The following is a 15,217-nucleotide window of genomic DNA, read 5'->3' as shown; positions in this document are numbered from 1 at the left end:
ATACAAACAGCATGACCACTATGCTCGTTATAATTCCTTCTCACATCTACACGCTCTCCTCCTCACCTTTTCCCTTCGCTTGTGGACTTCAGTACACGGCAAAAAAAACTGTCCAAGCCAAACCTTCATATCATAACCTCTAACTGCTACACACAGCCTACATCGTTGTCACCATATTAGCTAACGTCACAGTCAACATAGCTAATAGAACTAACGCGTTAGTAAACCCGCTACAATCATGCAGTACAATGAGTGTACAGTCAGCAAGCAGTTTAGCGGTTACAACTGTGGGCCACGGTGGCAATACATTCATAAAACTAAAAGCTTACTTTGAATGTACTGAAACGATCACAAAACAAAACAAAATTAGGATACTGAAAACAATCTATTTTGTCATCTTAAAAAGGTAGAAATTGAGTTATGCCTAATATGGCAATACATTTCTTTCCCCCAAAATGAATTATTGTTTCTCTAAAAAATGCTTGGTTAAAAATAACCCAATTTGGTTAATTTCGACAACCCAGCACTGGGTCAATATTGGACAGACACAGAATTGGGTTAATTCAACCCAGCACTGGGTCAATATTGGACAGACACAGAATTGGGGTAATTCAACCCAGCAGGTTTGGGTTGAGCGCTAGACCCAACTGTCGCGTAAATTAGACAAGATTGCTGGGTTAAACAACCCAGTGTGTTGGATTGTGACATAAACCCAGCACATTGGGTTGGTGGGATTGACCCAGCAGATGGGTAATTTATGTAATCCTTTGATTATTTTCAGTGTCATCCTAATTTCAATTTTGCTTGCATATTTTTGCCTTCTCTACCATCCCACCCCCTCCCTTTTCTACACACATCGAGATACAATGTTGAATGATTAGCATTTTGATTATTCGAGTTTATTTATATTATTTAATGAACCAAACAGTCCAAACATCAGACTAAAGTCTCAGTTGAACTTGATGTGCACACTCCGATTTACAATCGGAGAAAAACAATGCATGAGTGTGTGTGACACTAAACATTTGAAGATCACTCTACTAAGGACATGGACTAATGACTCATTACTTAATTAATAGCTGTATTTCATTCATAAAGCACTTTTCACAATGCATTTAAAATAAATTGTTGTGATAGAATGTACCAGAACATATCATACTGTAGGCAAAAAGCATTGACAAATGCATAAAAAAAGACCTAAAAATAAATTTAACAGAGTTATAAATAGCGCCTTAAGCATATTAGAATTGGAACGAGACACTCATGGCTCATCCATCCATTGATCCATTAATTCACAGGAACACATCAGCCGGAGGGCTGTGCTTCCTCCTGTCACTTCTCACACTACAGTACATACAAGAGCAGATACTTATCCACTATTGTTCAGTGGAAAGTCTTACTGTGGGGGATTCTGTTTCTGGCAGCTGACACACCGGGGTCTGTAATAATTCCCATGCTGAGGCACAGTGGGAAAGTTGATAAACACATAATAGGACTTGAAGCACGCATCCAGTGCCCCAAGCAGTGTACCATGCTGCAATGCCTGTCCACTACTGACCATAAACACCTGTGAGCAGTCCCCAAGAGACGACACAAATGGGTAGGGTCCGGTTACCCCTGCCTGGTGCAGGTACTCAACCATGTTGGTCCTAAACTTTTAGAGAAATCATTTGATTTTAGAATATGAGGACTTGTGCAAATCATGGAGGCACACTAGCAATGCCATCACACACAATTTATTTTGTATATTTTATAGTAATGTACGCCAATCAACACCCAATCCCTGTTTGATGCACACTGTACACCTTCCATTCATTTGGGGCTGGGGCTCATAGGTTCATTTACGCAACACTAACCATGTTTACATCCAACCATTTCATGCGGATGAATTACCTGACGCATTAAAAAAGTAACGACCGGGGTGATGGAAACATGAAATGGTTACTAAGGTTTACCGAGTATGGTGCAACAAACAAACAAAACAGTCAGGGGCAGTCTTGTGGGCTAAAACAGCTCATTGATGAGAGGTCCAAGGAGAATGGCAAGAACCGTGCAAGCTAACAGGTGGGCCACAAACAGGCAAATAATGGCGCAGTGCAACAGTGGTGTGCAAAACGGAATCTCGGAACCCCCAACTCGTCGGTCCTTGTCACGGATGGGCTGTTGCAGCAGACAGCCACACCGTCGGTGGTGTAATGGTGTGGGGACTGTTTTCCTGGCACACATTAGGTCCCTTGATACCAATTGAGCAACATTTCCATGCCCAAAGAATTCAGGCTGTTCTGGAGGCAAAGAGTGATCTTACCCGGTACTACAGTGCCTACAGAAAGTATTCATACCCCTTGACTTATTCCACATTTTGTTGTCTTACAGCCTGAATTAAAAATGTATATAATATATTACACATTACCCCATAATGACAAAGTAAAACAAAATGTGCACATTCATTGAAAATGAAATAGAAATATCTATAAATATTCACACCTGAGTCAATACATGTTAGAATCGCTTTCTGCGAAAGTCTCTAAGAGCTTTGCACAAGTGGATTGTACAATATTATATATATATATATATTAAATTCTTCATGCTCTGTCAAGTTGGTTGTTGATCATTGCTCTACAGCTTTTTTCAAGTCTTGCCATAGATTTTCAAGCAGATTTAAGTCAAAACTGTTACTATGCCACTCAGCAACATTCAATGTCGTCTTGGTAAGCAACTGTATATTTGGACTGCTGAAAGGTGAATTTGTCTCCCAGTGTCTGTTGGTAAGCAGACTGAACCAGGTTTTCCTCTAGGATTTTGCCTGTGCTGAGCTCCATTTCGTTTCATTTTATCCTAAAAAAACTCCCTGGTCATTGCCATGACAAGCATGCCCATAACATGACGCAGCCATCACTATGCTTGAAAATATGAAGTGGTACTCAGAGATGTGTTTCTGTTGGATTTGTATTCAGTACATAAAGTACATTTAATTTCCAAATTTGTTGCCGTTTTACTTTAGTGCTTTACTTTAGTACTTTAGTGCAGGATGCATGTTTTGGAATATTTTTTTTATGTACAGGCTTCCTTCTTTTCACTCTGTCATTTAGGTTGGTATTGTGTAGTAACTACAATGTTGTTGATCCATCATCAGTTTTCTCCTATCACAGCCATTAAACGAAATTGGCCTCATGTTGAAATCGCTGACTGCTTTCCTTCGTCACTGACAACTGAGTTAGGAAACTGCCTGTATCTTTGTATTGACTGGGTTTACTGATACACCATCCGAAGCCTAATTAATAACTTCATCATGCTCAAAGGGATATTCAGTTTGTTTTTCATTTTTTATTAATTTGTAAAAATTTCTAAAAACATAATTCCACTTTGACATTATGCGGTATTGTGTTTAGGCCAGTGATACAACATCTCAATATAGTCAATTTTTAAAAATTCAGGCTGTAAAACAAAATGTGGAAAAAGTCAAGGGGTGTGAATACTTTCTGAATGCACTGTAGATGGATGTACCTAATAAACTGTACTCTGAGTGGATATTGAATTGTAATGTTTTTCACCAAGTCCAGGGGAGAGGGGGTTAACAGCGTGGTGTATGTCAGGGAGGGATGTGTCAATGTGTAGTTCATACATGCATAATCATGTAGCTCAGTGGACATAACGAGAGAGATATAACAAGGTGCACATATTGAGTACCACAGTACGAGTCATTCATAAAACCTAGCGGTAAAACCCGGAAATGGTTCCAATCATTTTTTTCCACCATTCCTTTTTACGTAGGGGATTTTAGAAGTACTTCATATAAGGTCTATGTTTTGTGTAGGTTTACCATGGCGTGACGTTTTGATAACCGCGCAAATCTCTCTCGGACAAGGTAACTTTTATCAATCTATTCGCCTGTAATTAACCCCCCCCCCCCACAAAAAAGGAAACACTAATTAGCCACTAATGTGGCTATCATACATAACTACACATCTTGTCACTCGAGGCACAGGGTGTGAAAAACCTCCACATTTCTCCATGCAAACTCGTATCAGCAAGTAACCTAGTAAGTATATATTATAGCCTTTTTAGTTTCTCTTATAAATAATTGTAATCGTTTATTTCTCGTAATTTCTTGTGTAATTCATTTTTTCTGTACTTTTTCAAATTACCTAGCTTTTTTTTTTTTATTACCATAATGTTTTTAATTACCTTGGCCTTGGTAGTTAACCGGCTAACCTTAGGTCTCTCCGTCGATCCGAAGCAAGGATGGTTCTGTACTATGTACCGGATTGTAACCGCTAACGTTACTCCGATAAACACACGTGCATTTTTCTGTTTTCCGATCTCTAAGCGAGAGGCGTCGCTGGAGCCGTGTGATAAGGTAAGCCCTGTTTGCTAGTCAAAGATCTGTGGTTAGCTAGGTGCTTATGAAAGCTAGATAACCACTGATTGTAGTTGTGTACAACGCACATTACCTTACTTACAAGTAAAAATTGACAATTCTTTAGTGAGCTAGCTAGTGAACGTTAGCTCACAGTTTGTGTAGTCATAATTCTTTACATGGTGATAGGTTAGCTAGCGTTAGCCCACCAGGGAAGGGATATTTAGCTAGCTGGCTGGCAAGGATAAGTTAATTGGTTAGCTAGCATTTCACCACTTAGAAAAGTCTGACCAACTAAACGGAGAGGTTAACGTTAATTAGCTAGCTAGCTAAATATTGCCTGGTGGGCTAGCTAGTTAGGCAACTTGGTTGGCTAGTTAGCTACATTAGTTAAACTTAGATAGCTGGCTAGATAGCTAAAAAAAGACTTGTGGGCTCAATGTTTCCGCATACAAAACACAAACTGTTTTGTTCCACGAGTGCATCTGTTGTACATGACTAATCAAATGACCTGTGAAGTCAGACATGTCAGCAGGGATGGAAATTAAGTTAGCCCGAGGCTAGTACTTTTCAGACTGGGCTAGTAGCCAATGTGCGAAGCTAGCCAGACACAGCAGTGACATTTTGCCTTTACAAACATCGTATGCCACAGGTTCAGGACCTGAATGTTACCCGGTCAAGTAGAAATCATGGTCTGCTGGCCAGTGCCCAAAATCCTTATGTATAATCCCTGCATATAAATTCCTTTCAGACGATCTCCCTACCATTGTCGATCCTCCTCAGTGACCTCGCTGAGGGTTTTAACTGTTCTCTTGAGAATTAGATGCATAAGTACAGTCACGTAGCTCATAGCAGTTCTTCACCTTTTCAGGCAAATATTACCCAAGACTGTCCTCATCATCTAGTTGAGCATTAGAGATGATTCCTCCATCCCAGCAGAAATGTCCCATCCATATAGTAGGGTTTTAGATGTGCAGATAGACCAAAGCCCAGTCTATTTTACCATTACTAGAGTCAAGTCTGTGGGTTATGGTATTTAAATACATTTGACCATTTTAGTAATCAACCAAGCTAGCTAGTAAAAGTAGCTTTTTTTTGTTTTCTTTCAGATGGGCATACTGGAAACCCAGTGGACAGCACTCAGGTCTGAAGCTTCCATTTGCTGTTGGGAAAGAGAAATGGCCCTGTATTTAACAGAAAAGGTAGCTCATCTAACATGGCAGAAGAGGAAGATCCAGGCTGTTGAGAGACCACTTGTCACAATGTCCAAGGTGGGTTTGTCTTATGATAAACAATGCATTTTCTGTCCAGATAAAGATGTTGATACGGCATTGAAAAATACCCACCACTGACTAAATGTCTCTTTGTTTTCCAGTCCAACGGGAGTGAATCCCTCAGGCCATCCAGTGCATAGACGTCATGTGCCAGTGTGATCTGAGCGCGAGCGTCCAGTTGTGGAGACTACAGCCCATCGAGCCTGTTGATGGACAGGTCAGTAACTCATCAAATAGGATACAATATTGTGTAAAACATTGAATTTGTAGATGCGTCGACATTTTGACTTTAGGTCCCATTCTCCCCATGTTTTAGATGTTACATGCCGAACATCAGGTTCACCCCACCAGAAGCAGTGTATGATCAATGCCACCCTTAGCAAGGTGATCTGCTGGAAGTTACGTACTCTCTCTCACTCTGGGGGTAAGACATCATTTAAACAGCACAGATATTAATTCCCACTGTGCCCATGATAAAATGCAATTTGAATTGTGTTTTATCACTGAATGGAACTGTGAGGAGATACACCTAAGACCAGCCTTTGTGATTGTACTTAAGTTGGCTGCTTTGAGCAAAACCTGAATGTAATAGGCTCCTTGTTTGTGTATGATCTTTATTCATTGTTCACTTGTTTATCAGGTACAAGCAGAGATGACTGGGGCCTTCAGCAAGTAAGACGCAGGGGGTAATAAATAATTTGAACATCACAGATTTAAATTCCCAACTGTTCCCATGAACTTAACTACATTACTTTAGTTGGCTACTTTGAACAAAACTTGTATGTAATATAACCTATTCTGGGAACCTAGTCTGTGTGTATGAACTATGTGGAATATTTTTCCCCTGAAAGCAGGTACTGACAGGAAGAGCAATATGAGTCTGTCAGAGGTCATCACGTTGGATGGTGATGGAGGCTTTGGTGGTCCACCAAACAAAGAAGCAGGTGTCCCTTCCAGTGATGTGGAGCTGACCTAGTGCACATCCATCTCTTTAGCCCAGCGTTTCTCAAACTCTGTCCTGGGGACCCCGTGGGGTACATGTTTAGTTTTTTGCCCTAGCATTACACAGCTGATTTAAAATCATCAAAGCTTGGTGATTAGTTGATTATTTGAATCAGCTGTGTAGTGCTCGGGCAAAAACCAAAAGATGCACCACTTGGGGTCCCCAGGACTGAACTTGGGAAAGCCTGCTGTAGCCATTTTGAATGCCTTGATGCCCTCCTCTTCGTTATCTGTGCCCCACTTTACAGACGACACCCCATCCAAAGACTGATCTGAGGACCCTTTTAGCAGCGACTGAGTCATGCGCTTGGCCTTAACCACTGCTCTGTAATTGCTGGCCGTCAACCTCCCTCTTCTCATGGTGTGCCAGTTGGGGTCGGTGTGGTGTCCAACTGTTGCCTGCCGGCCAGGATGCCTGCATGCCCCAGGTGCCCTTGTTTTTATAACAATGTCCGGTTCAGACAGGGAGGGTAGCGGTTGTTTTGGCTCAGGTTCAAGGAGACTTGTCATTCCACTGTACCTGCCCCAGAGACGGTTCCTTAGCCACTGAAGATCCTCCTCTGTGGGCTCTCGGGACAGAGGGTTGTAGTCTTCAGCCGGGTACAGGTCCTCCGCTGACTGCACCTGGTTGGGCTTCCTCCACTCGAATTCCACATCTGTACGGCAGATATTGTGAACTGCCAAAATAGGCTGCATGGCTCCACTGATGAGCTCCACGGAGGCATTTGCATGTGTTAGAGAGAATCCCCTTGTCACCTATAGAGACCTGCCAACAGGAAGTTGTCACCTATAGAGACCTGCCAACATGAAGTTGTCACCTATAGAGACCTGCCAACAGGAAGGAGGTTAAGTGACACATGTCTTTCAATTCATGAAACTTTGAACACCTTGAAATGCATTTGTTGTAAGAAATGTGCCGTATACTGTAAATAAAGTTTGATTTGATTGATGACATTACAGCTTTAGAATATTTAATAATATACATTTTCACATGAAGACAAGTGCAGTTTTTCCATAAACTTTGAATTGATAACTTGGGATTTTATCACTTGCCATATCAATCATACAGTGGGAAGGATCCTATAAATCAAGACTGTGTGAATGCATGTACTAATCCAAATAATAAAAAGTACTGTGCCTTTGAAAATGTGTCTCTGGTCATGAAACTACAATACAGACGATGTCTAAACGAAGTCAATTCTGAATGTCGATAGATTTTTAGATTCATTCTCATCAATGACAACATTCTAGAACTGAGTTATCACTCATCTAAGACTGGTATCCGGGGTAATCTGGTTAATTATATAATTGATTAAGTGTCTCTTTCCTTGTAGAATGTTAACATCTGTATAGAACCCATTGTATTGCTAAGATGCTCAAACTTAACTTAATAGCTACACTCACCGACTCAGGATAAACATTTATCCCTCATGCTGGCCTTGACTAAAACGGTATGTTACCCCTCACTATATTTGCACTTCTCCACATGGCCAGACTTCTAGTGGTCTTTCCCCCTTTCAATGCTTGTCCTTAAATGTCATACGGTCTGAAATAAACACCCAAGTCGACATACTGCACAAACAAGTAATACAAAATTCTATTTTGATCTACTGCTCTGCTAACTAGCTAGCTAAAGTAGTTAGCTAAGACAGGGAAAAGGGACGGAATAATTTCCACACTTTATTCAATGAATTTCAATACAGCACATGGATCGGCTAGAGATGACGTGCAGGAGGTCTTCTCTGTTGCTAATTAGTATTTCACTTTTTTTAACTAAATTGAGGTGAATATATTGATAAAACTCACCTTGTCTGAGAGAGAACTACACGGTTATCAAAACGTCACACCAAGGTAAGCCTACACCAAACAAATACTTAATTTGAAGTGTTTGTAAAATTCAGTATTTAAAAAATGAATGGTGGATAAACGATTGGAACAATTCTGTGTTTGACTGCTAGGTTTTATGGGTAGTATGACACATCCACTGTGGCGGACTATGTGACGTAGTACTCAATTTTTGGGGAACATTTTTTGCTCATGAGTGCTATTTTCAGAACTACTGGTAAAAATTAAACAAAAGTACAGTAGAATCTCTTTAACGTAAAAGCCAGGCTGTGGTTAGCTGGAGAATCAGGGTGTACTCTAGCCTCGCTCTTTAACCTCCACATCCAACTGGAGATAGAGTGCCAATACTTGTGGTGTGTGTGTTGCTGTAGGGTCTGATGGTGGTTGACATGTGTTGCTGTAGGGTCTGATGGTGGTTGACATGTGTTGCTGTAGGGTCTGATGGTGGTTGACATGTGTTGCTGTAGGGTCAGATGGTGGTTGACATGTGTTGCTGTAGGGTCTGATGGTGGTTGACGTGTTGCTGTAGGGTCTGATGGTGGTTGACATGTGTTGCTGTAGGGTCAGATGGTGGTTGACATGTGTTGCTGTAGGGTCTGATGGTGGTTGACATGTGTTGCTGTAGGGTCTGATGGTGGTTGACATATGTTGCTGTAGGGTCTGATGGTGGTTGACATGTGTTGCTGTAGGGCACAGGTGTCAAACTCATTCCACGGAGGGCCGAGTGTCTGCGGGTTTTCGCTCCTCCCTTGTACTTGATTGATGAATTAACATCACTAATTAGTTAGGAACTCCCCACACCTGGTTGTCTAGGGCTTTATTGAAAGGAAAAACCAAAAACCTGCAGACACTAGGCCCTCCGTGGAATGAGTTTGACACCCCTGCTGTAGGGTCTGATGGTGGTTGACGTGTTGCTGTAGGGTCTGATGGTGGTTGACATGTGTTGCTGTAGGGTCTGATGGTGGTTGACATGTGTTGCTGTAGGGTCTGATGGTGGTTGACATGTGTTGCTGTAGGGTCTGATGGTGGTTGACATGTGTTGCTGTAGGGTCTGATGGTGGTTGACATGTGTTGCTGTAGGGTCTGATGGTGGTTGACATGTGTTGCTGTAGGGTCTGATGGTGGTTGACATGTGTTGCTGTAGGGTCTGATGGTGGTTGACATGTGTTGCTGTAGGGTCTGATGGTGGTTGACATGTGTTGCTGTAGGGTCTGATGGTGGTTGACATGTGTTGCAGTAGGGTCTGATGGTGGTTGACATGTGTTGCTGTAGGGTCTGATGGTGGTTGACATGTGTTGCTGTAGGGTCTGATGGTGGTTGACATGTGTTGCTGTAGGGTCTGATGGTGGTTGACGTGTTGCTGTATGGTCTGAGGGTGGTTGACATGTGTTGCTGTAGGGTCTGATGGTGGTTGACATGTGTTGCTGTAGGGTCTGATGGTGGTTGACATGTGTTGCTGTAGGGTCTGATGGTGGTTGACATGTGTTGCTGTAGGGTCTGATGGTGGTTGACCCAGTGTTTCCACCAGGCTGTGCTGTTCTGATAACATTTCTCGCTATTGTACTGTATGTGTTGTGTAAGTACACATCAGACTGAGGTGTCTCAATATTTTGTTTGTTGAAGATGGATATAATCCAGTCTGAGTCATTAATATCCCCCAAACCCCCCCCCCCCCCCCCCCCCCCCCCCCGAAGTGGAATGACCCACCCCCCCTCCACATTTCATTCTAATCGACCATATTTACAGGTCAATTATGCTTCGTGATTAGTAACAGCTAGACACAATTTTAATAAGCGCCCATGTCTTGATCCGGAGAAATTCAAAACCATACAAACGTTTAATTGCCTTTTGATTGCACACTGCAAAGTATAATTGAATGGTTTAATGAATAGTTGAATAGGTGTGTGGTCTCACACAGTAAGGGTAAGGGCCCTATAGAATGTAACTAGGGTGTTGGATTTTGATATCTGCCATTATGAAACTATAATCTGCATCAGTCACCAGTTAGTGCAATCGCTCTCCTGATCATCTATGTCTGCAAAGCTTGCTGACAAACAAGTCGACCTTTTCATGTAACAGATCTACCATCTCTTCTCTATCTCTCGATCTCTTATCTGTGTATCAGACCTGATGTTTATTTTTGTGGTTTTCTAAACTGTTTATCTCCTGTGTGAGTTGAAGGCTGATACACTGATTTGTTCATCTCGCTCCTCACTCACTCACTCACTCACTCACTCACTCACTCACTCACTCACTCACTCACTCACTCTCTGATACCTAGGTGTCAGAGCTAGTTTTGCCCTGCTGTTTTTCTAATGTGTTGTTCTCTCTCCTCTCTCTCTCCCAGGTATCAGGTGTGTCTCCAGGGGAGAGGGAGAGCCAGGCTCCAGGTCTGCTGTTAGCTCCAGGGGTGAGGTGGGGACAGACACCCATCAACCAGCTCACACCCTGGGAGACCGATGAACCCCCTGCCAAACAACAGCACAGAGACTGTGAACCCATAGGTGCTCACACACACACACACACACACGTGCATACGCACATACAAACGTACGCAATACGTGACACACATGCACACACCACACAAACACACGCACACCTGCACGCAACACTAGTTATAGCAATCGTAGTCTGTATTATTGAAATATTTTCCGATTTTAAACTAATCATCTATTTGAGGTGGATATTTCATGAGTATAAATGACAGTGACAATAATGGGTTAAATTGAGGAGCTGTAGAAGTTGAGAATCTATAGTAATAAAGTGATCCCAGAATGGCTGTGCCCTGCAGCAGTCAATTTCCCTCTGTGACGCTGCTCTGCTGGCCTCTGCCTCCTGCTCATGGAGAATGGGTCTAATTTAAGAACAATACACAATGATACAGCCACTGCACTTGCTCCATCGGCACCTCCACTATTAATATACTATAGACACTATGAAAACGGTATCCAACGGTGTATTCAAGAAACGCAATGAATATTGTATACTTTCATAACAAATATCCAGTTTCCACATTCCCAATACTATAGCGAGCAATACAATGAATACTGTATATTCAAGTAATACTCATTATATACTTTACTGTGTATATATCAATATAAAGTACAATATGTATTGTATGGTATTATAGCAATGAACCCATGAATACTGTATACTTATTGAGTAGTCTGTATTCCATATCCGTCGTACTGTAGCTCTATGTTGCCTACTCGACAAATTATCTACTAACTGTAATTGACGCAGTCTCAATAAAGATTTCAATAATTAACCTGTCACAGCTAAGACGCTGATTGTGTAGACGCAGAGAAATAATACCTTTTTCATGGAAAATAAGTATTTTAGCTCTTGTCAGCTGAGACTGCCAACGTAAGCTTTGCTACTACTAAATATCTAGTTTCTCAAAAACATCACTAAGACCTACTTAATGGAAATCTATTTTCTGCCGTTTTCTATTTGAGATATGCCTCCGCCATTTCTAAATGTCTAGTTTCTCAAACTAATAAGTAAGTACTCTCTGCTCTTGTCTGTTTGAGAGTCTGTGCCACCACAATGGCTTTGACCAAAGCTTTGCCTAGTTTCTTCAACTCATCTCTGAGGACACTTCCTATCGTGTTCCTCTTCTGGAGGTTGGGGCGTCAGAGCAGTGCTCTCTGACCCCTGGTATGTTCCCTAAACACCCCGCTGGGAGGGTATAGAGGGACGCGTGCGCACACACACAGAAATGCACACAAACACACAAGGAGATACACACACACACACACAAACACACAGTTCTCAGGTACCCTGCTGTGTGGGGTATAGAGGTGGCTGAATGGTCCATGAAGCCCTGTGGTATTAGTAATGTGGCCAGACGACTGAGGCTTTGCCTACAAGCATGGACTGACAGACACACACACACACACACACAGTCTGGTGGCGTAAGAAACAAACACACACCAGCCTCAACCACGGAGTGAGATGTCACCCATGCTGCTGCATATGACACTCAAACCAAGCATAGTGGTGTGTGTGTGTGTGTGTGTGTGTGTGTGTGTGTGTGTGTGTGTGTGTGTGTGTGTGTGTGTGTGTGTGTGTGTGTGTGTGTGTGTGTGTGTGTGTGTGTGTGTGAACGTCTGGCATTCGCAATGAAACTAGCTCCGCACTTCACTGAACTGAGTCGCGAGAAACTTCCCCACCAACTGCCAGAATGAATCAATGGTTTAAATAGGATCTTCTCTGCAGTTGGTTGTGTTAAAGAAGTTTCTGTCTGGAAAAGTTAACTTTTCGCTTGTGAGAAAGAAGGGCTTTGATTTCTGAAGCGTTGCCTCGGTCGGTATGTTAACAATTAGAGGTTGATTGAGCAATTCACCAAATTGAAATAGAATTCTTATAAAAGGACCAAGGAGCACTTATGAAACAACCAATATTTAATGCTCACACATTTAAATGATGGGGTACAAGAGAGCAATCAGGAGAAGGGATCCATTTTAATGTTAATGCAATTACATTTCCCTTCTTAAACCTTTCATTAGCTCTGCCGCAAGAGGACTCGCAAATGTGAGTGCATGTTAGCCATCGCTAATGAGTTCCGTCTTGTCACTTCATTATATATTTTAGTCCAAAGACTGATTGTAGTTCAGAAAATGTACAGGAACACTTTAATAACTCAAGATGGAGAACAGGGAGGAGAGATACGTATCAAGTTGTAATCATTTCTGGCACCCCGTTGAAATCCTACTAATCAGGCCAAAACTATAGGAGTATAATAATATTAAATCGGATCTCTCTCTCTCTGGTTTTAATCAAGTTTAGGGCTCAAGTTGAGAACAGTAGGAATGAAGTGGTATAGTGCTGAGATATTTGGCCTGAGGATGGATGCCCATAATGCATTGAGATGTTCTCTTCTTCCAGTCTAGCACATTCTCTCCTCGCTCTCTCTTTCTCTCTCTCTCTCTCTTTCTCTCTCTCTCTCTCGCTCTCGCTCTCTCTCTCGCTCGCTCTCTCTCTCTCTCTCTCTCTCTCTCTCGCTCTCTCTCGCTCTCGCTCTCTCTCGCCCTCTCTCGCTCTCTCTCGCTCTCTCTCGCTCTCTCTCGCTCTCTCTCGCTCTCTCTCGCTCTCTCTCGCTCTCTCGCTCTCTCTCGCTCTCTCTCGCGCTCTCTCGCGCTCTCTCGCTCTCTCTCGCTCTCTCTCGCTCTCTCTCTCTCTCTCTCTTCCTCTCTCTCTCCTTGCTCTCTCTCTCTCTCTCTCGCTCTCGCTCTCTCACTCTCTCTCTTTCTCTCGCTCTCTCTTCGCTCTCTCTCTCTCTCTCTCTCTCCTCGCTCTCTCTCTCTCTCTCTCTCTCTCTCTCTCTCTCTCGCTCTCTCTTCGCTCGCTCTCTCTTCGCTCTCTCTCTCTCTCTCTTCGCTCTCTCTCTCTCTCTTCGCTCTCTCTCTTCGCTCTCTCTCTCTCTCTCTCTCTCTCTCTCTCTCTCTCTCTCTCTCTCTCTCTCTCTCTCTCTCTCTTCGCTCTCTCTCGCTCTCTCTCGCTCTCTCTCGCTCTCTCTCTCTCTCTCTCTCTCTCTCATATGCGTCAGAGTAGAAAATACTGTAAATACATACACTTAGCTAGCTACATGGTAAACAGAGCTCATCACTGATACCATGGACTGAACGTGTTCCCTGTAGGCATACTGTGTATATACACAGAGTGTACACATCATTTAGGACACGTTCCTAATAATATGTTGCGCTGCACCCTTTTTCCTTCAGAACAGCCTCAATTCGTCAGGGTATGGACTCTATAAGGTGTTGAAAGCGTTCCACAGGGATGCTGGCCCATGTTGACTCCAATGCTTCCCGCAGTTGGGTCAAGTTGGTTGTATGTCCTTTGGGTGGTGGACCATTCTTGATACACATGGGAAACTGCTGAGCGTGACAAACTCAGCAGCGTTGCAGTTCTTGACCCAAACCAGTGCACCCGGCACCTACTACCATACTCCGTTCAAAGGCACTTAAATATTTTTGTCTTGCCCATTTATTTGATGTATTAGGCACTCCCCGTTAGCTGATGACAAAGGCGACAGCTAGTCTTACTGGGATCCGACATATAACGACAAAGGCATTACAGACAAAAACTGACGAGGCGCACACTGATCGGTAAAGAGAGGATGCCATTCTATAACGCTCCTTTTCCTGTGCACAGTTCTCTCACACTGAGAAACAATAGGGTTACAGTAGAATGCGCTATGCTTCCTTCATTTAATCCAATTCACTGTTACCACTTCTTTTATGAGATGAGGAGTCATTGATGGAGTGACTTTAATCTTAGCTGGTCTGAGAGAACTTACGAGGCTTCCCTGCTCAATGTATACCTTGGTGTCTTTAAGTTGCGCTGTTGAGACTCTCTTCCTACAGTGAGAGCAGTAGTAAGGCTTCTCTCCTTTATGTATACCTTGGTGTCTTTTTAAGTGGCTCGGGTTGAGAGACTCTCTTCCTCCAGTGAGAGCAGTAGTAAGGCTTCTCTCCTGTGTGTGTTCTCTGATGAACTTTTAGCTCAGCTGATGTTTACAAACCTTTTCCTCCGAATGGCACGCATACACAATCCATGTCTCGAGGTTGAAAAAAGATCCTTCTTGATCCCGTCTCCTCACCTTTATCTAGACTGATTGAAGTGGATTTAGCAAGTGACATCAATAAGGGATCGTAGTTTTCACCTGGTCAGTCTGTCATGGAAAGAGCAGGTGTTCTTAATGTTTCGTACACTCAGTGTATATGTTCAATAC

The 15,217-nt window shown here is 42.7% G+C and overlaps 1 protein-coding gene and 1 long non-coding RNA gene across 4 annotated transcripts in view; both read left to right on the top strand.

Moving 5' to 3' along the window:
* The window catches only part of LOC129817185 (kelch-like protein 29), a 369,971-nt gene that overhangs the window by 227,109 nt on the left and 127,645 nt on the right, over nucleotides 1–15,217 (top strand). For both annotated transcript variants that reach the window (XM_055872179.1, XM_055872180.1), the window contains one exon: nucleotides 10,826–10,982. In XM_055872179.1, coding sequence (XP_055728154.1) covers nucleotides 10,826–10,982 — 157 coding nt within the window. The remainder of the gene's footprint in view (nucleotides 1–10,825; nucleotides 10,983–15,217) is intronic.
* Nucleotides 886–7,780, top strand: LOC129817189 (uncharacterized). Of its 2 annotated transcripts, XR_008753681.1 has the most exons (6): nucleotides 886–4,039; nucleotides 4,328–4,357; nucleotides 5,467–5,628; nucleotides 5,733–5,848; nucleotides 5,948–6,055; nucleotides 6,272–7,780. It is a non-coding gene; the product is annotated as an uncharacterized LOC129817189 (long non-coding RNA). The 2 variants fall into 2 exon arrangements; XR_008753680.1 differs by having other exon boundaries at nucleotides 887–4,357.

The sequence above is a fragment of the Salvelinus fontinalis genome, chromosome 20 (assembly GCF_029448725.1).
Source record: "Salvelinus fontinalis isolate EN_2023a chromosome 20, ASM2944872v1, whole genome shotgun sequence".
Taxonomy (NCBI): domain Eukaryota; kingdom Metazoa; phylum Chordata; class Actinopteri; order Salmoniformes; family Salmonidae; genus Salvelinus; species Salvelinus fontinalis.
The sequence above is the reverse complement of the archived record's forward strand: the minus strand, read 5'-3'. Positions and strand labels throughout refer to the sequence as shown.